Raw genomic sequence first — 21,885 nt, 5'->3', positions numbered from 1 at the left:
CAACAAAACTGAAAATAACCTAATAGTGACTGACTAAACATTCTCTGTTCTATTCACATATCTATTGTTCCAAGATTTAGTCCTTCCTATGGTATGGATATCTCTGTATATTCCTATTTATTACTCTGCCAATCTTTATGTCATTAGGAATTATATATTTACTTCCAGATCACTGATTAAAATATTGAACAACATCAGGCCTACCTAGCCTAGCCAATCCATGAGGAACTCAAGTAGAAACATTCCCATTTGATGATGATTCTCCATTGACAACTGCTCTCTGAGTTCTGTTAGTTAGCCAGTTCTTAATCTATTTAAGACGTGTTTTGCTGATATTATATAGTGCTATTTTTTTCACAAGAATGTCATGCAGTACTAAGTCAAATGTCTTACAAAAGTCTAATGATATTACATCTATTCAGTTACCTATATCAACCAAGTTTGTAATCTCATCAAAAACTGAAATTTGGTTTGTTTGACAAGACCTACTTTCCATAAAAGAAGACTAAAGTTAGGGATCAGATTTCCCTTTTACTCCTGAATACTCTACCTTTTATGCCCACCCTTGTTGTGCTTAGGTAATGTATGTGTTTGTGATATGTATATGAGGTTACACACAGTAGTTTATAGAAAAGTAGCACTATTTTAGATAAACCAGACAAATCTTATGTGCTGGTTTCATGTTAATGTGGATGTTTGCCAGTGATCATTGTTCTTTTTTTTCACTTTGTAACATGCTGTTCTTATGTGCTAGAATTAGAAAAGTAAGGAATACATACTGTAATATTCCCTTGATGAACTTCACCCATGGTTTACCCCTGTTGTAACTAATCCAATAATGTCTCTGTTTTACTGAACATTTTCCAGAACTCCCTTTTCTTGGTTTCTGTAAATTGTATTTTGTCTTGTTTATGAGTTACTCAGGATGTATTAATCATGGGACTATATGTCAACATCCTTCTACCTTCATTAATTGTAATGCTATTTCTTTTCTAGAGGTCTCCTTTTACCAAAGATAGTGGTTGAAAATCATGGCTTGGAAAGAACTGATATTGGGAACTTAGGGAGTGGCATTTATTTCAGTGACTCCATCAGGTCTGAAATACTTAATTATAATATTGTGATTTTTTGACTCTTAAAGAAATTTACATTTCTTTTTGTAATGTTTTAATTTAATTTTAAGATAATTTTAATGTTGAAAGTTATTCCTTTCCATTTTTATTGACATTTCTATTGAAACTTAAAATAAGAAATGCATATTAATGTAAACTGTCCAAACTGTCTGTGCCTGTATATATGATTTTTCTTTAACTATAGTACAAGTATTAAGTATTCTTCACCAAGTGAAATGGATGGAACACGACTATTGGCTGTTTGTAATGTAGCACTTGGAACCTGTTTGGACTTGTATAAAAAAGATGTGACATTAACTAGTGCGCCATCAGGATATGACAGTGTTCATGGAGTCCGTAAAACAGAAAACATCTATTCAGATTTTGAGGTACTGAAATCAGATCCAGCCCAAAAAAGGGCATTGACATTCTTTAAAACTCTTGGATTTATTGTGCCAATGTTACATAAGAGGACAGAGGGAGACTGAGCACCTAGGTAGTATTTACCATTCCACCACTGAATGGTTATGTGGGAAATGGTCAAATCATTTAATCACTTTTATCTCCATTTCCTCATCTGCATAAAGTGCATATAATACCTGTATCACAGGTTGTTAAAAATGTGTAAAAAAACCATTTGAGCTATGGCATGAAGGGCTTTATTTAAATTAAACCTATTAGTGTTATTTCCTATTACAGTGGAATTTTCCTAAAAATAAGCAGAGAGAGATTTTTATATTGAACTTGTTTCTAATGAAGTGGGGTGAAAATCTTGAACTACTTCACTACCTTTCAGCACTTTCATGTCTCATATACCACATGCACAATAGGTTTTGGATGTTGAACATAATTAGGCGTTGTCTATACTAGCTGAAAACCATATTCTACCAAGGCTGCAGCATTACTAGACTAATCCCTTCAGTAATGCATTGCTTCACTTATAGTGAATTTCATTCCACTTTGCATATTTCTTATGTATCAAATAGATGCTAAATGCTACATTCCAAGGAAATTATTTCCCCTGCATCCTATAATAACCACTTTCACATAGTGCAAGGAAAGGGCAAGGAGGGTCCTGGCTCCCAGGTGCTCTGCACTGAGAGTAGAGAATGGTTGCCAAGTATGCAGTTCTTCCAGCCCATCTGGGCTATTTATACAGTCATGGGGGCACAGAGAGGATTAGCCCCAAACACCGATACCCGCAACTGCTATTTTGCTGCTCTGTTACTGCTGGCCATTGCACTCAGGAGATTCCTGATTTGCCCTGCCTGATGTCCTGCCAAGATGTCCTGCTCTGCACTCAGGGTCTCATGTCTCAGCCCCAGATGACATTTGTAGCAGGCATGGAAGATGCTGTTATTCCTTAGTCCCACAACCTGCTGCTTTCCTTCCCCAATCTGTTGGTGGCCACTGAGACTCCTGGCACTAAGAGCAGAAGTTATTTTGTCAAGAAGCTATGCTCACTCACTGAAACTTTGTGTGTCTGGTGTCACAGTTCAGGGCATCTGCACCTCTATTTCCTCGCATGGTTCAGCAAGCACCCTGGACCCTCAGGCTCACAGCTTTTGCTACTCTTGTATGAAGACACGTCTCACTATCTTCTACCTCTGGTATTTCCAGGCCAGACAGTTCCCCTCCTTCTCTGTGTAACTCACAGCACAGATAGTCTGCCCAGACAGACCTGTTTCTCTTCTCTTTGTAGATGGATAATAGTTATGGTTAAAGGTTTGTCATGGTTATTTTTAGTAAAAGTCACAGACTTTTGTGGGCAATAAACAAAAGTTAATGGGAGCTGTGACCTGTCTGTGACTTTTAATAACTGGGTAGAGAGAGAGCATGAGGAGGGAGGGAGAATAACAGCTGAACCCCAATGGATGGGGAGTGACAGCCCCACCACCATGGGGATCACAGCTCCAGCTTCAGTCCCTCCTGTTGCCATAGGGTAGTGAGGGAGAGCATGCAGTTGTGGCCTCATCTCTTACCAAAACCACAGGAAAGGGGCGCACAGCAACAGCTCAAGCTTTGGCATCAAATGAAATCATGTGTGGAGCACAGCCCAGCTCTGACCCGCCTAAAGCCTCAGGGAACTGGGGGACACACACACACTCCCAATTCCGGCCCCAGCTGAAGCTGTGAGAAGGGTAGGTGCACTGCCTTGGCTCCTGCCACAGCTGTGAGAGGGGCACACAGCCCCAGCATCAGCTGAAGCCATAGGTTGGGGAGCACAGCTCCAGCTCTGTCATAGACAACTGAAGCCGAAGTCACAGAAGTCAGGTAAAGTCATGGAATCCATGACTACATCATATCATTAATAATAGTGTTATAGGTATAACTTACCACACAGTTCTTTCCAGCCATGCCTACTTTATGCTCAAGGAAAAAATATTTTGGAGAAAACATTTAAAGCAATAAAAGTACATGCATGCTAATGAGTTTACCGAATCTTACCCCACCCAAGAGGTTTATGGAGGTCACAAATTCATTAATTTCACCTCAGAACAAGCATACAGCCTTTTGAGGTCTCACCAGGCCAAATTCTTCTAGGTCAGTGCACTCTATTCTTCTAGGTCGGTACAGGATCCTGCTTGATTGGTGTATCAGAAAGAAGGCTCTGAATGCATTTAAACTTAGGTTTTTTGTCTAAAAGTTTTTTCTTGGTGAGTCTCATGAAAATCCAGTTTGGACCAATGTATGCATATGTCCCTGGGGGACTTCAAAGGCTGAGAACAGAGAAAGTTCATTAGCATCCTCCATTGTTAGAGAAGGTACATTTAATGTCACAACATCACATACACAATTGCATTTGCTTTTTAATAGGTCTGCTATGAAAATTTAATTTTCATTCAGTAAAACTTATTTTAATTCTATAAGGTTTGTTTGGGCTATTGTCATTCTGTCACATATGGAGTATAGAAAACAACTATGAAAGAGTGTTCCACTATCTTATTAAAGTATAAAATAAATATAACCCCTGCTTCATATTGTTTAAACTATAAAGTTAGGAATAAGTGCAATACTGTGCAAACTAATAGGCATAATTGTTGTCTATGCAGCCATAGAAAGAAAACTGATAATTTTACTTGGCATTCTTTTGAGGAACAATTGTGTTTTAAATAATTTTTAAGAGAGATTGGACACCTGTGGCTTTTCCCCAAGTAGAGGATGCCATGAAAGAAAGCATAAACTGGTGAGTGAGCCAAGAAGACAAAGGCTATGTCTACATTGCAGAGTTTTTCGGTATCCCGGAAAATCTCTGCCGCATCGAGGGAACACGTCTGCTCTTCCAAAAAAATTTTCGGAAGAGCAGACACACTTTTTCGGCATCCTTGTAAACCTTGTTTTATGACAGAGGTTTTTTTTCCTACATTTATCCCAGTGTCAATGGGACAAATGTCAGAAAAGCCTCTTCTGAAAAAAAAAGTGGAAAAAGCTACGCAAATTGTGGTTCGCAATTTGCATAGATTTTTCCAGAAGAACAGTGCAGTGTAGACATAGTCAAAAGGAGCTGTCAGTAGTGAAATTTGAGCAAAGAGAAAAGAACAGAGATGTAGTGCTTTGAAAACAGTAAAGCAGTAGTACTAACACCATATGGTGATATTATGGATCATAGCTGAGATGTCACATAAGATCTGTTCTTAAATCAGTTTGCAGACTTTGTAGGAATACCTGTAGCTTTTATTATATTTGTAAAATAATTCTCTTTGCTTGTAATAGGATGATGAATTTGTCGTATACAAAACCTGTCAGGTTAAAATGAGATACATTGTTAAGTTTTGCCTTGTTGGAGACCAAGTAAAGCAGTTTCAGCCTGGAATTGAGACAGAATTAGAGAAAGATCGGCCGGTGACCTCGCATTGTCATTTACAACTCAAAGGTGAACAATGTTTCTTGTTTGTGACCATATTTAAATCATGAATGTTCTAGATATTAATCAGTGATTCTTGAATAATATAGATCAAATATATTTTAATATAATTAAAAATTATTTTTAATTGATTTACAGCTCTTACCAATATTAGTCAAGAACGTATGGTAACTTGGAAACATCTGTTTAACAAATTTTCTCTGGGAATAAATATTTATGCTGATTTTCTCCTTCTGACAAAATGTTTTTCAGAAGGCCTAGCATAAGACATCAGACGCTCTTAAAGAATTCACATTTTATTCCCCAAAAGCTAAACAAATATCTTATGAAAGACCTATCATCAACTCATGATCCTTCAGAGAGCCCTTATTGCAGAATGTCATGGAGAGACTCGGTCATGCCCTTAAGTCCCCCTTCTCTGCCTCTGTCTCCTCCCGTCCCCTTGACCTGCCCCTCCTGATCGGGCGTGTGTTTGTGAACCGCGTTGGCTCAGTGGTTACCCCGAGCAGGGTGTAAGGGGGGCCCAGGCCCACCCTCTCTCTAGGCCCCAGACCAGGGCTCTAAGGTGAGGGAAAATATCCGCTTTCCTCCCACCTGGCTGATGGGGCTACGTGCCACAACTCATCAGCCTGCTGGCACCTTACTTACGCCCACCCTGGGCTGCTTCCTCATCCCCGCTCACCCGAGCGTCCCACTCGTCTTTTCCCCTGGGGCCGGACACTTTTCATCCATGCCCTCCGCTGACCTCCCTATAATGCCAAGGGCACCGCCCCTTTCTCTTCGGGGCTCGGCCGTGCCCTTCCCCAGTACGCCTGCGCTGGTGTCTTTTGAGTCTGCTCCTCCCCCGCCTCTGCGGGCCCTGCCTCCGGTGCCTTCTCCAGCGCCGGCGTCCACTTGTGCTGGCATCTCCCCCGGCGGACCAGCTGGAGCGCCAGCCCAGCTGCTGACTACGCAGCACGCTCCAGCTGCTGCCGCAGTCTCCCCTGCTAAGCCACCGTCCCCGCAGCGGGCTTCAGCTGCCCCTGCAGACTCCCCAGCGGTGGGGAAAGCTGGTTTATCTCTCCCGGCCCCCGGGGGGAGCCTGGCATAATGCGGGGTTGCGTCACCCCATCACACAGAACAATAACATTGTGTATATTCTTAACAGACACTGGGTATTATTTTTAATCCACATATTCTGAATTCGTTGTAAACATGAGCCAAATGGACATTGGTTTGTGGGATTATGTTTTTACTTCTATCACTATACTAACCTTTCTTAATTTTTTTTTATATTTAGACTATGCATTACCAAGCTTAAATCTTTTGAATCCTATAAAAACTGGTCTTCAGGACACATCTGGAAACCCAGTCCCTCTTGAAGATATTCATATCAAGGGGAGAATAATGGACTTCATAGCACAGGTACAGTGCACTGCTTATTGTAAGCTAAGCTTTTCAGCAACTGACTACGGAGAAGTAATTCCAATTTTTATGTACCATTTGAGTCGCTTTTAGAAAAACAGACAACTCAATATATATGTCTTGGTTTCTGATAGTTCCACTCCAATTCATCTGATGAAGTGGGTTTTACCCATGAAAACTCATGATTCTATATATTTTGATTAGTCTCTGAGGGTATGTCTACACTACCCTCCTAGTTCGAACTAGGAGGGTAATGTAGGCATACCGCACTTGCAAATGAAGCCCGGGATTTGAATTTACCGGGCTTCATTTGCATAAGCAGGGAGCCGCCATTTTTAAAACCCCGCTGGTTCGAACCCCATGCAGCGCGGCTACATGGGGCACGAACTAGGTAGTTCGAACTAGGCTTCCTAGTTCGAACTACCGTTACTCCTCATTTCACGACATCCATGATCAAAACAATGGATCCAGGAGACTACACCCAGCAGAGAACCATAGACCATATCCACTCATAGATCATATCCACTGCTCCAAGGAATCTAAGGAGTCAGTGAACGCTGTCTAGAGGAACTCTGCCCAGATGTATAAACAGACAAAGCACTGGAAAAAGGCCCCATATTCACAGAGATTTCACTATCCAGGTGCTACCTCAGGATATTGGATGTGCCACTAAGTGGTTGGTGAGAAAGTCTCAGGACTTATGGAGACATAGGCAGGGAGTGCAAAGAGAAACAGGTGTGGACAGAAAGTCAGTTGGAATCGCTGGCACTGAAGTCTGAAATTCTCTATTTACAGAACAGATACTGTTCCTGAAGAGACAGCACAGGTAAAGAATCAATGTCAGTAAAGCTTTAGCCGGGTTGGACCATCTGTCTCCCTGCCTACTCAGTACTTTAGTCACATTTGAAGTTGCCAATAGTTTTTCATTGGTGGTTTTTGTGGTACGGACCCCTATCCTGTAGACTGGGGTAGGCAAATATCAGCCCACGAGCTGGATCCGGTCTGCCATAGTTAGCCCTTGGTGAGCCCTCACACCACCATATTTACCTGGGCCTCCGCAGGTACGGGGAAGCATAGCTCCCATTGGCTGCAGATAGCCATTCCCGTCCTATCGGAGCTACAATCACCCATACCTGCAGAGGTGTAGGTAAATATAACAGCAATCTGCCGCCATTTTACTGCCCATCCTTACTGTAGATTCTAGATTGGTGATATTTGTGAAGTTAGGATTTACAAATAGCCATCAAATGGCAATGATTTTTGTTTACTCTTGACTTGAAGATTGAATTGGTGAGTTAGAGATGAAAGACTTTATATTCTATGACCAGTTTCTTGAACCGTTTATTCCTCTACCCACCAGAAAATTTGCTACAATCACTATATATGTGTGTATTTGTGTACAAATAGGTCTTCAGAAAGATAAATCAAGTTGTGCTGTCTCCTAGCAACACTTTTTTAGTGTGAAACATAATAGAACATTTATTCTGTTAAATTGAAAATAGCTTCAGGGGTAGCTGAGTTAGTCTGTACAGGTAAACTGAAAAAACAACAAATAGTCCGGTAGCACTTTATAGACTAACAAAACATGTGGTATCATGAGCTTTCGTGGGCACAGCCCACTTCTTCAGATGACTGGAGTGTTGGATGTCTAGGACCAAAATAAATAGGGGAGGTGGGAGGGGGTGGAAGAAGGGAAAATTGGGGATGGGGGGGATAAGAAAAGGCAGTGGGTAAAATATATATCAAGGGAAAGCGAGTCTATAAGCACCTAAAGACTAGATAGTCAAAGGGGGCAGATAAGAACCATTAATTAGCAAACAATAAAGAGTCAGAAACACTTAAAAACTGATGAAACATAGATGGTATCTTGAGATTCTTCAAAGACAAGGAACCATTGTCACTCTCATTGTTTGATAGGTAGGAAATGACCTAACCATCCAGTATCTTTGTTTAATATTCAATTCTCATACCTCTGGATTAAACAAAGATACTGGATGGTTAGGTCATTACCTACCTATCAAACAATGAGGGCTTTTTTATCGTGATTTTTTTTATCTAATAGAGAAATGCATCTCTTTTAAAATCCTGTTTCAGATAGTAGTGTTTCAGACTTACATCAATCAGAATGATAATCCCATTGAGGCAAAATATGTCTTCCCTTTGGATGACACAGCGGCTGTATGTGGATTTGAGGCTTTCATCAATGGGAAACATATTGTTGGAGAGGTAAGATGATTTAATATTTCATTCTTCTATAGTGCCTTCAACCCGAAGATGTCAAAATATTAATGAGTAAAGACACTCATAAGTATTAATACTCTCACTCTGATTTTATACCATTGTCACTTAACTATATTTCAAATTGATTGTGTCCCATTTATAAATTGGTTAACTGAAACAAGTTAATCAACTATGAATAGACTGATTTTGGAGCAATCTTTTGCAGGTTAAAGAAAAGGAACAAGCACATAAAGAATACAGAGAAGCAGTCAGTCGAGGTGATGGAGCTTATTTGATGGACAAAGATGCCCCTGTATGTTGAATGTTGTAGTTTATTAAGCATTTTAGAAACCCCAAATTGATCACATTGTAAATTGGTTAACGAAGTCAGAGCCCAAACAAAGCAAGTTTGTGACACAGATCCCAACTCCACAAATACATATGTACTTCCCCTTAGGCACATAAGTAGTCCTATTGGAATCTTTGCAGAATTGCATCTTTAATGGAAGGGATTTTTGTGTGTGTTTTGATTGTTTGCTTTTAAATAATAGAATTCAATAGATGGAAATGACTTTTAGTCTGCACTTTTGGTCATTTCAGGAAATGAGATAAAAGTATCTGCTGTACCTCCTACAGAAACTAGATTTTGCCAACTCTCAGTAAAATCCTCTTTTTAATAAGATGTTTGAAGTCTCTGTAAAATATCAATTTATAAATAGTTACTATTGATGAGTGTTGTCCTGACAATATTTTTTGTTAAAGCAGCATAACTTCTTGGCCTTTATCGTCCTAATTAGCTTTCTTCAACTGCTTCTCTGAAGAAACATAGAAAACTAGTGGGGGGTTTTCTGTACATGACCAAACAAATGAAATATTTATTGCTTTGGAAAATATATAATTGTAATATGCAGATTAAAGCGAGCATCTCTTTTCTAGGATGTTTTTACTGTGAGTGTTGGAAACTTACCACCTAAAAGTACGGTTCTTATCAAAATCACCTACATCACTGAACTTAGCTTTCAGAATGGCTGTATTACCTTTCAAATGCCTACTGCTGTGGCACCTTGGCAACAAGACAAAGCATTGAATGAAAACACACAGGTTTGTGTATTTAAAATATCAATTTACAGTAGCATTTTCTCAGTTTGGAGCAGAAGTGCTCCTAAAGGGGAGTGATTCTACAAGAGGTTTGAGGGGAGCTGCAATCTCCCTTTCTTACCTTCTTATGTAAATCTTACCTGGCTGCTCATTTAAAAGAATTGAGTCCAACCTTTATGGTTACAGCAGGATCCTACAAAAATCTGAACCAAACCAATACCAAATCAGTGTAGTGATGCCTGCCTGAATCTGCTCATAACCAAAGCTCATAACCAAAGTTGACAGGATGTGCAACCTGGGTATTATGACAAGCCTACCCATATTGTTAGATGGAAAGTGGACCTGGCCACATGGGATGAAGGCTTTGCATGGGGAAAGGGTCCCAGTATGGAAAAGGTTGAGAACCATTGGTTCAGAACATGAATAAATGCAGCAGTGTTAGTAATTAAGGTCTCAGTCTTATAGGCTGGCTATTTTATATATGTGGCCCTCTGTACTCTATTGAGTTCAGTGATGTTCCATGTTGTCCCCAGAGAACAGTTTGCAAAAAGGGACAAATGACTTAGTATATTTCCCCTCTTTTAAAGATCATCAAGCTTATTCTTCTTCTCATATGTATATATAATTCCCATAAACTCTCAGGCTACGTCTAGATTGCATCCCTTTTTCGTAAAAGGGATGCAAATTAGATGTATCGCAATTGCTAATGAAGCGGGGATTTAAATCTCCCCCGCTTCATTAGCATAAAAATGGCTGCCGCTTTTTTTCGGCACGGAGCTTTGCCGGAAAAAAGCGCCAGTCTAGACGTGGATCTTTCGGAAAATAAAGCCTTTTCCAAAAGATTCCTTATCCCTTATTTTAAGAGGGATGAGGGATCTTTTGGAAAAGGCTTTATTTTCCGAAAGATCCGCGTCCAGACTGGCGCTTTTTTCCGGCAAAGCTCCGTGCCAAAAAAAAGCGGCAGCCATTTTTATGCTAATGAAGCGGGGGAGATTTAAATCCCTGCTTGATTAGCAATTGCGATACGTCTAATTTGCATCCCTTTTATGAAAAAGGGATGCAATCTAGATGTAGCCTCAGAGGAAAAAGCTGATCACTGAAAATGAAAGATTCTGAGAACTCCTGCTGTGTGCTATGCTCTAGTTGCTGCTTTTCTTATAAAACCAAGAATGGCACTCACATCTCTGTATTTCGTAACAATGATACATTTAAAGCTTTTTTATTTTGTATAGGATACAGTAAAGAAGGTCGGTGTTAAACGAATAGGAACAAAAAAGGGGTAAGTAACATTTAAGAGACTATGATTCAGTTTTTTCCTTATTTTTATTACCAAAAATAACAAAAGGCGAAGCAGCTTTAAAAAATTATTTTTCACCATTTATGTGAGGTTTATGCAACTTTGTCCAGGTTGGATGTTGAAAAGGCATTTTGCCTTCAATTCAAAATTGCTGCTCTATTTGGGTTGCAGGCACTACAGGGAAATAATGTTTAGGTAAACTCTACCTCCACCCCGTTTCGTTTAATATTTGTGATTGTTTGTTTCCTGATAACATTTGTATTAATACCAGGTTTTATAAAAACTTTGCATCACAAAACCTAATCCTTTGGGTCTGCACTACCTAAAAGGGTACTTTTTAAAATTAAGCTTATTTTTAGGGTTTTTTAATTTTCATTAACATTTTTAATAATGTATTAAAATTATATTTCAGATTGTGAATTTTTTTCTGATAACATAATTCTTCTTGAGACATTCATAAATATAGTTCTTCATGTAATGCCTCTACCTATAGCTACTCTCCCCTATTCATGAGCTATTGTACCAGTAGAAGCAGTAAGATCTTTAGGGGGTGCTTGTATTACCCAAGAAGCTGAATGTTCAGTGCTGGAAACTATATAAGGCCCTACCCATGTGAATATGTGCGCACAGTGCTTTGGCAAAAAGAGCTAATCATAGAGTCATACGATTGGAAGGTACCTTGATAGGTCATCTATTCCAGTCTTCTGCACTGAGGCAGGACTAAGTATTATCTAGACCACCGCACTGGGTGTTTGCCTATTGTGTTTTTGTTTTTTAAACCTCCAGTGACAAAGATTCCACAACTCTCTTGTAATTTGTTCCAGGGTTTCAAACTTGTTCCAGCATTTTTCAAACTTGGATCACAGGGCTGCCAGGGTAAGCTGCTGGCAGGCCCATGCCACTTTGTGTACTTAATGTGTCCATAGCAATGGAGCGTTGCAGCTCCCATTGACTGCAGTTCACTGTTTCCAGTCAAGGGAAGGAGTGAGGCTCCGTGGCTATGGACACATGAAGTAAACAAAGTGGCGCAGGCCCGCCAGTGGCTTACCCTGGGAGCCCCACAACCCAAATTTGAAAAACACTTGGCTGACCTAAATTTCCTTTGTTGCTATTGTAACTCACTTACACCACTTACAGTGAGAGAGAAGAACAAGGGAGTTCTATAGCCTAAGCTGAGAGCCAGCTGGCTTTTTAGCTCAAACAATAGAGGTGCCTACACTAAGCTCCAGAGATCCCAGGTTCACATCTGCCCACTGGCAGTTACACTATGTAAGCCCATTACTTCCTGTTCTGCCCTCAGTAGTTAAAGGAAATAATTTACCGCCTTACTCTTTTTTAAGAACCTGTTACATACTATAAGACAGTTATTATAGTCCTCCCCCTCAGTTGTCTCTTCCCAAACTAAGCAACCCCATTTTTTTCAATCTTTCCTCAAAGATTATGTTTCCTAGAACTTTAATAATTTTTGTTGACATAATACTACAGTTGCGAGGCCTTATCAGTGCTTGAGAAGACTGAAAGAATTACTTTCTGTGCCTTGCTTACCACACTCCTGCTAATACATCCCAGAATGATATTCACTTATTTTCAAGAGTTTGTGACCCACTGTGACTCCCAGATCTCTTTCTGCAGTACTTCTTCCTGGGGTATGTCTACACTTGCACCCTCTTTCAAGAGAGGGATGCAAATGAAGACATTTGAAATTTCAAATGAAGCCGAGATTTAAATATCCCATGCTTCATTTGCATAATCATGTTATGGCGCTATTTCGAAATAAAAAACACTGTTTAGACATAAAATGAGGTTTACCAGTTATTTTGGAAGAAGGGTTTTCTCCCAAAATAACCACGTCTAAACAGCGTTTTTTATTTTGAAATAGCGCCATAATGCAATTATGCAAATGAAGCGTGGGATATTTAAATCCCGTCTTTATTTGCAATTTCAAATCTCTACACTTGCATCCCTCTCTCGAAAGAGGGTGCAAGTCTAGACATACCCCTAGGTAGTTATTTCCCATTTTGTATTTGTACAATTGATTATTCTTTCCCAAGTGTCGTACTTCGCATTTTTCTTTATTTAATTACATTCTGTTTCTTTCAGACCATTTTTCCAATTTGGCTAGTATAATCTGTGGATTTATAAAGAGGGGATTAGTAAACAGGAGTAGAATGGCAATGTTACCTGTGCATTTGGCATCAGTGACATTAGGTCTGCAGGGTGTGTGCCTCACTGGGGAGGTCTGGGCAGGGCTAGTGCTAGGACTCGAAACTGTGACAGCAGTGCACGGTGCCAGCAGGAGGAGGCCACAGCCAGGCTTACAGATATTGAGCTGGGGTCAGCAGGGGCAGGAAGAACTTGAGCACTGGCAGGGTCCTCCTCTGCCCCATGAGCTTATCCTACAGCATATGTGCTCAGGTGCCTGCTGAGTGATAAGGTGCGGTGTAGATAGACGGGTCCCATCCCTCCTCCTCAGGGCACCAGATCCCTTCTACCCTCTACCCACTTTCTAGGGCAATTCCTTCCTGAGCCCCACTGCTTCCTGTCCCCCTCTCCCAGGCTCTCCAACCCTCCAACCCTCAACCCCCCATTATTGCCTGCCCACCTGAAAGCTAGGCATGCCCACTGTTCCTGCTCTAGCTATGTCACAGGTTTAGATCGATGATCATGATGGTCCCTTCTGACCTTCAAGTCTAGGTAATACTCTGCTTATTACCTTTACCCTAAGAGCTAAAAAGGTTAGGAAACAGACTGGTATGTTCCTGATGGAGGAAACATGGCATAAATGCCAAATATCATCTGCTCCAGAAGTGCTTTGAGTGTCAATTGTTTTTTCTTTTTTTAGTGGATTCTGTGTGGTCATGTCTATTGAAATGCCATACAGTATTGAACGCATTCATAGTTGGACACACAAACTTAAAATAAAGGTAAGACATTTTCCTGCAATCATTTTTCTTTTTTAGGGCTTAAAATAAGACACAGAATATCTTACTGCCCCTGTATAAAACTATGGTATGCCCACATCTTGAATACTGTGTACAGATATGGTGGTCTCACCTCAAAAAAGATATTTTGGCCTTGGAAAGGGTTCAGAAAAGGGCAACTAAAATTATTAGGGGTTTGGAACAGGTCCCATATGAAGAGAGGTTAAAGTGACTGGGACTTTTCAGTTTAGAAGAGAGGAGACTGAGGGGGGATATGATAGAGGTATATAAAATCATGAGTGGTGTGGAGAGGCCGTTAAAGAAAAGTTATTTATTAGTTCCCATAATAGAAGAACTAGAGGGTACCAAATGAAATTAATGGGTACCAGGTTTAAAACTAATAAAAGAAAGTTCTTCACAAGCGTGTAATCAACCTGTGGAACTCCTTGCCAGAGGAAGCTGTGAAAGCTAGGACTATAACAGAGTTTAAAGAGAAGCTAGATAATTTCATGGAGGTTAGGTCCATAAAAGGCTATTAGCCAGGGGATAGAAATGGTGTCCCTGGCCTCTGTTTGTCAGAGGCTGGAGAAGGATGGCAGGAGATAAATTGCTTGATCGCTGTCTTCGGTCCACCCTTTCTGGGACACCTGGTAGTGGCCACTGTTGGCAGACAGGTTACTAGGCTAGATGGACTTTTGGTCTGACCCAGTACGGCTGTTCTTATGTTATCATACTTCATATTACATCTTCAAGCCTGAGTTTTTCTTAAGAATATACAGCTGTACACTGTTAAAAGGTATTTTGGCAGAAACTTGTAAATGTCTGTTTTTTACCTCTAGAAAACAGACTGCAAAGCTGTTATCAAGACAGTGGAAAACAGTTCCTTGGACATCAGCGGTTTCTCTCTAGAAATTTGGATTTCTCAAGTATATCTACCCAGAATGTGGGTAGAGAAGCATCCGGACAAAGAGAGTGAAGTACTACTGCTACTTCTACTATACACTATCAACTAATAGCTTGGCTAATTTCTGCCATGATTTTACCACTCCTATGAGTCCTATTGAATTTAGTGGAGAGTAAGATAGACCAGAATTTGGCTTGATATGGCTAATTTTGGGAAGAATTTAAAGAAATATAAGTCATCAATGTTAAAGAGAGAAAAAAGTTTGTGGGAAATCATTTCTGCATTACTATCATTAATATGCACTCTGTGCCATACTTGAAGTAATATCTTTTTTATAAGAAATTCATTTTGTACAGTCTTATTGAGCTATGTGACCCTTTCCTTTAAGTTTGCTTTCACATTGTATTTAGCAAGTGTTACACTGTTCCTGCTCTTTAACTTTAAAGTACACTTTAAAACATTAGAAAGCAGATGCATTGGAAAAAAAATTCATTAGCTAAGTTTTCTTTTGTACAGTGTTAAAGTACGTGCCCAATATGCTTAAATATGCTTTATTTAACAGCAATACATTATCTCCTTAGCTGTTAATTTGAAACATTTTCTTGTTGGTCTTTAGAAATATATAAATAAAAGATTTCTACTTAGATTTAAAACTGAAGAAGGTTATGTATTTCACATTGCACAGAACATAAAGGCACCCATATTTACCAAGTTCAATGTGCAAAAGTACTACAAGATGAAGGGTGAAATCCTAGTCCTTTGAAAGCAATGTCAAAACTCCCGTTGACTTTCAGTGGGGCCAGGATTTCACCCCAGATGTCTTGAGGAGCGAGGAAGGAACTAAAATGTGCAAATATTGTATTTGCATCTTTGTGACTTATGCATAAAAATTAGTAATAGCTCCTATCAGGACGTAATTCCATTGACATGGTATTTTCATAATTTTGCCTTTGATGTCAGTTGAACTTGCCACAAAATCTTTCTTACCCCCAATTGTGCAAACATGCAGACACAAGATTTAATGTACTCAAAGGAGTGGTCCCTTTGGATTGTATTTGCTAGACTGGGGCCTAGTGTAATAAAAATCCTAAAAGTTCTAAGCACAAATTATACCACAGACAATTTACTAGTACTATTTCTGATTATCCCTGTTTCTGTCTGAAGACAATTTGACTAGTTGTGTAGTTATATATATTTCAGAGAAATGTGATTACACTATTGGCACTGAAACTCCTATAGTCCTATTGCAGCAGTACTCCTGTATTCTTTGCAGGAGTTAAAATGAAGTGATAGTTGTTGGGTGAATTTGAAAATATGTAGATTCAATGAGTGGGTAGCCTTAAAGAAAAATATTTTTAGGAAAAAATAACAAAATATAGGTACCAGTTAAAGCAAAGCATCTTTCTTAGTTTCATCATTAGACAGATATAGTAGGTATATGGGGCAAAATGCATCTCCAGAGCTGTCAGATGACACCTTATATGCCTTTTACAAATGTCAACATCCAGAGGAAAGCTAGTATTCAGGATCATGGCACAGAAGCTGTAGCAGAAATCAGTGACCAAAGGGTCATTGTGTACTAAATGTACAGGTGATAACTGCAACACATTGCATAGGTTCTATTTTAAGGGAGTTGACCTATGCAATAGAAAGTTTGGAAATTAAAATATTAATTCACCCATAAGAATGATATCTGAAATCCTGGTTTATCAAAAAGCATTTAAAAACAAAGTATTTTACTAATACCACTAATGAACTCGCGTGTTTCTTTTCTTATTCTGTAAGAGTAGACAGTGCAGGTTTTTGAGCTTTTTAAATAATCATAAGTTCAAGGCATTTTACTTCTAAATTCATTTATTTTTAAAATTCCAGGACTTCTCATGAAGTGATGATGGTATTGATGATTTAAAAAAAATAAGTCTGTATCTTATTTCAGAAAAGCAATTCCATTCTGATTGCAGAAAAGTAAAATAGAGGGGAACAGAAACTTCCCAATAAATTTCTTACCGACAAGGGATGAGCTAAGGATACAGGACAAGGAGAGCCAATCTCATCAAGATTTAACAAAAAACAAAAAACACTTGCTAACCTCTAGACCAGTGGCTTACAACCTTTTTTCATTTGTGTACCTCTAAAAATTTCAGATGGAGGTGCAGATTCCTTTGGAAATTTTAGACTTAGTCTCACACTGAAAACCACTGCTCTAGACATCTGGCTTTATTACATTCAGATGCCAAAATGATGGGTGACCTTAGGAAAACCTACATACATATAGTGATCTTCGTAAAATGTTTAGATCCCTTTAGGTGCTATATAAATAATAGTGGTCCACTATGTTGATGATCAAGCTTTTCTTTCTTTAGGCATGCATGCTTGTATTTCAGCCAAAGTTTGAAACAAACTTTACCGGAACCCAGTTGTCCAAAGAAATTATTATCTGTCTAGATTGCTCCAACTCCATGGAAGGTTCAACACTGCAACAAGCAAAGCATATTGCTGTCCATGCTCTACAAATGTCTTGTTTTACACAGAGAGTGAATGTTATCAGATTTGGCACAAGTAAGTTTTGTTGTTGTTGTTGGATGTATACTTTTTTATTACTTTCTTGTCATCCTTATCTTTATGCTTATCTTTTTATTAAACAAGCAGTAATACATTAAACTAGAAACCTTATGGTCTCTATAATTGGTAGTAGCATGGAATAATTTTATTATAGTATTTCTAATAGCAAAATTGTAACCATTCACTGCCACTATGTTGCCATTCCTAGTTAATGAAATATAACTCAGTGTTTAAAGGAAGATTTTTATCATCAGTTTTCATTCCACAGATTTCACAGAATTTTCTTCATTTTCAAAGAATATCACAAGTGATCTTGCATCAGTAAAGGAGTTTATTATAGTAAGTAAAATTGTTTTTCTGTGTGCTACTGAGAGTTTCTTTGCCCTCAGGGATTCCATGTAATGTTTGCCATCATATGTTGCTGTTCTGCGACTTTAATTAAGGCCACCTTCTACATTTCTTCCATGGGTTAGTCTCCGTAATATCCAAGAGCTCATTTACCCTGGTAACAGGTGCATAATTTCTGTTGTATGTCCTGTTCTAGTTCAGTGAAAGTTTAAGGTGGCCCATGGTAGGTGTTAGTCATAGGACTTTGAAATTTGGAGATGGGAGAGTAATACCGGGTCATCCAGCTGATCTCCTTTAATGCAGCATTATTCTCTATTCACTATTATCTTGTCCAGTTGGATTTTAAATGACTTAAGTGATGGAGCTTCCACTTTTTCCCTTGGAAAACTTCTCTGCCATGTAATAAATCTGACTACCAGAAATCTTTGCCCTCTGATGACTTTATAGCAGGACAGGGAATGGTACAGACATCCATGAGAACCTCCCTGATCTAACAGCACCATCTTTCCAGCACCGAAGACAGTACTTGAAGATACCAGTGCACTTGGTCATTCCAATGAAAGACAAAATTCAATTGACACTGTCTTGGAAGGAGGAAGATGAGATTGTAAACACTGGAGTGCAGGGATTGTCTTTCTGCTCGGTGTGTGTACAGTTGCTAGCACAGTGAGGTTTTAGTCCATGACTGGGACTCCTAGGCACTGTCACAGTACAAATAATAATAATTAGAGAAGGGCAGAAAGCAAACTCAGAATTAAGAAGTATACTTGTGTAACCCCCTTTTTCCTCCCTGGGTTACTTAGGAGCAGGTCACACTCACAGGTGTGCCTGGGTGCCTGATGGTTTTAACCCAAAAGAAGATCCTGAGCACTCCAGTGGTGATGGTGTTTAGTTGGGGAAAGTCCCATCCACCCTTTGCTACAGTCCCTTGCTCAAAATGAACATACAATGGTGGTGCCTCAACCTGGCTGGCCTTGTACACACTTACTGGTGTGCCTTGAGAGCCTCCAGGAATATACTCATTCCAGCTATAATCTGGATCTAATTCCAGAACAACAACTACAAATCATATACATCTAATAGATTACATTAGAATGAACTACCTTTACTTAACTTAAAGAAACAGGATTTAACAAATTAACAGTGAATAACATCAATTAACAAAGTACACAGAAGTAAAAGGAACTTATCTAGCTGTCAATATTTATCCCACCCCAGTGAGCACACTCCTGGACTCAGAGTCCCAGACTCTTGCTTGCGTGGGCACGCTTGAAGAACTGCAGCTGTAGTGGAGATCCTCTGTAGAAAGTGTGTATGAGGATCTAAGCTAGGCAGCAGCTCTGTCCCAGGCAGCACTTTTCCCAAAAAGGCCCAATTACTTACAGCCTCGTGCTGTGCCTATCAGAAGCAGCCTGCTAGATTCCAGTTCCAAAAGCCTCTAGTCCCAGTCTGTAGCTGCACTCTAACAGCCCCTGGACTGGATCAAACTCCTCCACAGCAGCCTGGCACCTCTTCTCTTCCAAAATCCAAGGGCAGAGTCCCAGACTGCTAGGCCTCTCTTCTCATGCACATGGAGAGACCCAGATCTCCCACACAAGAGTCACTTCCTTCCTGTTTTTCCCAAGGGCTCATGGGAATTGTAGTCTGTGAGGCTGGATTGCAGCACACAGGGTCTTTCCAGAAAATAAGCAGAGGCACCTTTAGTAAGGGGACTACACTTGGAAACCAGGAGAAATTTACCATAAGAAGAGAATCTTAACTCTTTGCTATAGTTTATTTTGGGGAAAGTTTGAAATAAAACTCAGATTTTCAGAATTTTTTTTTCCTTTTCAGTCTGCTACACCTACAATGGGAAATACTGATTTATGGAAAACCTTACATTATTTAAGTTTGTTGTATCCTTCTCAAGGAGAGCGTAATATTCTTCTTATCTCCGATGGGCACATTCAGAATGAGAGCATGACCTTTCAAATTGTGAAAAAGAATGTCATACACAGCCGGTTATTTACATGTGGTGTTGGGTGAGTACAAAATGAATTAAGAATTGCACTGTGTTATGCTTCAGACTTAAGTCGCTGATCATTTTAGTTGAAGTGAGATATCAATGCATTGAGGATCATCTGGTTTGCCGAATGTGCAGTCTATCATGTACAGCTAGATAGAATGCAAAAAAGTGAATGCCACATTCTACAGTTAAAATACAAAAAAATCCAGGAAATTCAAATTTGAAATTCCTTCAGTGTAATTTACTTTGCACATATGTAGTTTTATCTGTTCCTCTCATTTTTCTGAAATGTGTACTTTAAATATATTCCTGTTAAATATAAAAACATGCCTTAGAATGGGGAAACAATTAATATTGCTGAAACCTTAACTTTAAAAATTTCCTGACTCCATAATTTTAATAGTGCAGTAATGTAATTTTCTGTATTGATTTTTTTTTAATAAAGATTTTAAAAGAAGTTATTGTGCTTACTAAAATAAGCACTTAATAGGTTCTAATTAGGCTTTGACTAGATTAGGATGTAATAATGTATTAAAAGATATTAACTAATATGTTCTTACTAATATGTTGCAAAACCCATTTCCGGATAGAATTGCTCGACAATCTGAAACGAAATACCAGTAGCTTTCAATGGAAGTAAGGCATCTATCTCATGTAAGCCCCTTTGAAAATCCTTGCATCGAAGATCTCATGTCTCTTATGCAGAAACTCAAGAATGCATTTTCCTTAAAACCCTGTGAACATGTACTTCATCCCTCACTTCACTATTTCCTGTGGGAAATCAATGAGTTGGTTTTTGTGTGCATATGTGTGATCTGTGCTAAAAGAATGCTTAATTTTCAGAGCTAAGACATGGGCTTTAAACCTGTGCACTGGGGATGAGCATGGGAAATTTTGCTGCTCTTGTTGGCATTTACTCTTGATATCATTAGAACAGTTGATGGAGCCTTTGGCAAGATGGAGGCTCTGTTGCATCTTGTCAGTTTTGAGCTTTGTTTAATGTAGGTGTGAATGAAGGAGGGGAATTTAGAGATATTGCAAAACTTGCTGCACTATTTAAAAAATTAAAATATTTGGAATCAATTTCATATTATCAGTTTTTACTTAAAAACCAAAAAATCTTTTAAAAATGTGGTTAGTTCCACAGCAAATCATCACATCCTGAGAACTTTGTCTCAATATGGTGCTGGAGCATATGAATATTTTGATCCAAAATCGAAGTATAACTGGCTAAAAAAGGTAAGTGTTATCAATCCTAGATATATTTTTCTTGAATTGTACACTATTAGCATCTGATTTGGGTGGAATGCTTTGAGACCCTCAATGTTTTAATTTGGGAGTAGCATCTTCTTGGGCTTGTGGGACCTTGCTATTTCAAACAGAAGGATCCTTGGTGTTTTAACTAAAGGAGAGCTGCTTTTTAGTGGGGAATGAGGTCTTTGTGTCTCAAAGATCAGTTCCGCCTTCTGAGAAATGTTGGGCTCCACCTGAAAAGCAATTCCCTTTAACTTTTAGATAACACACTGATTTCAGATCAAGGGCCTCACACACAGGTTGTTGAAACATCTTCTCATCTTTCTTCCTCTTCTCATTTGAAAAATACAAGTTCACCTGGATAAAAAGTGGTACTTCTCTATTGTAGGTTATGTACACTCGGTCCTATGTGCTGGGTCACATATGGTGAGAAGAATGGGAAAAAGACAGTACAGTAATTCCTCATTTAACATTATAGATATGTTTCAGAAAATGATCGTGTTAAGTGAAAACGTGTTATGCGGGGTCAATTTTCCCATTGAAAATAATGGAAAAGGTGGGGGTTGCGTTTCAAGTGGTGGTGTCTGTTGGGATCAGGACATAAGGTTGGAGGAGAAACGGGACTGGGTTACAGCAAGGAGGGGAGGTGTTTGGCTCTGGAGAAGGGAAGAGGAGGAGAGGGGAGGGAGATTGGGTTGGGAGTATGCCCCTGTGACAGGTCTGCTGGGACCCGCACTGCATCCGGTGAGGGGAGGATGCCGGGGAATGGCGTGGCGAGTGGCGAACCCTCCGTCACTTTGCAAGGAGGCGGGGGAAGCCTGCACAGCCGCCGGCAATGGGCCGGCTAGGGAAATCGTGTTGTTCCGGGGATGGTCGTGTAATTCAAAAAACATTC

General features: G+C 39.4%; 1 protein-coding gene across 1 annotated transcript in view; it reads left to right on the top strand.

The window, feature by feature from the left end:
- LOC149525866 (protein mono-ADP-ribosyltransferase PARP4-like) overlaps positions 1-21,885 on the top strand; it is an 82,735-nt gene that overhangs the window by 25,351 nt on the left and 35,499 nt on the right. Inside the window, exons 11-24 of the mRNA XM_089775611.1 lie at positions 997-1,095; positions 1,318-1,501; positions 4,827-4,986; positions 6,257-6,381; positions 8,476-8,607; positions 8,828-8,914; positions 9,538-9,702; positions 10,932-10,978; positions 13,839-13,920; positions 14,757-14,894; positions 17,185-17,380; positions 17,652-17,722; positions 19,565-19,752; positions 20,876-20,975. Coding sequence (XP_089631737.1) covers positions 997-1,095; positions 1,318-1,501; positions 4,827-4,986; positions 6,257-6,381; positions 8,476-8,607; positions 8,828-8,914; positions 9,538-9,702; positions 10,932-10,978; positions 13,839-13,920; positions 14,757-14,894; positions 17,185-17,380; positions 17,652-17,722; positions 19,565-19,752; positions 20,876-20,975 — 1,774 coding nt within the window. The remainder of the gene's footprint in view (positions 1-996; positions 1,096-1,317; positions 1,502-4,826; positions 4,987-6,256; positions 6,382-8,475; positions 8,608-8,827; positions 8,915-9,537; positions 9,703-10,931; positions 10,979-13,838; positions 13,921-14,756; positions 14,895-17,184; positions 17,381-17,651; positions 17,723-19,564; positions 19,753-20,875; positions 20,976-21,885) is intronic.

The sequence above is a fragment of the Pelodiscus sinensis genome, chromosome 1 (genome assembly GCF_052426305.1).
Source record: "Pelodiscus sinensis isolate ZL-2025 chromosome 1, ASM5242630v1, whole genome shotgun sequence".
Taxonomy (NCBI): Eukaryota; Metazoa; Chordata; order Testudines; family Trionychidae; genus Pelodiscus; species Pelodiscus sinensis.
This window is presented reverse-complemented; position numbering and strand designations above follow the sequence as displayed.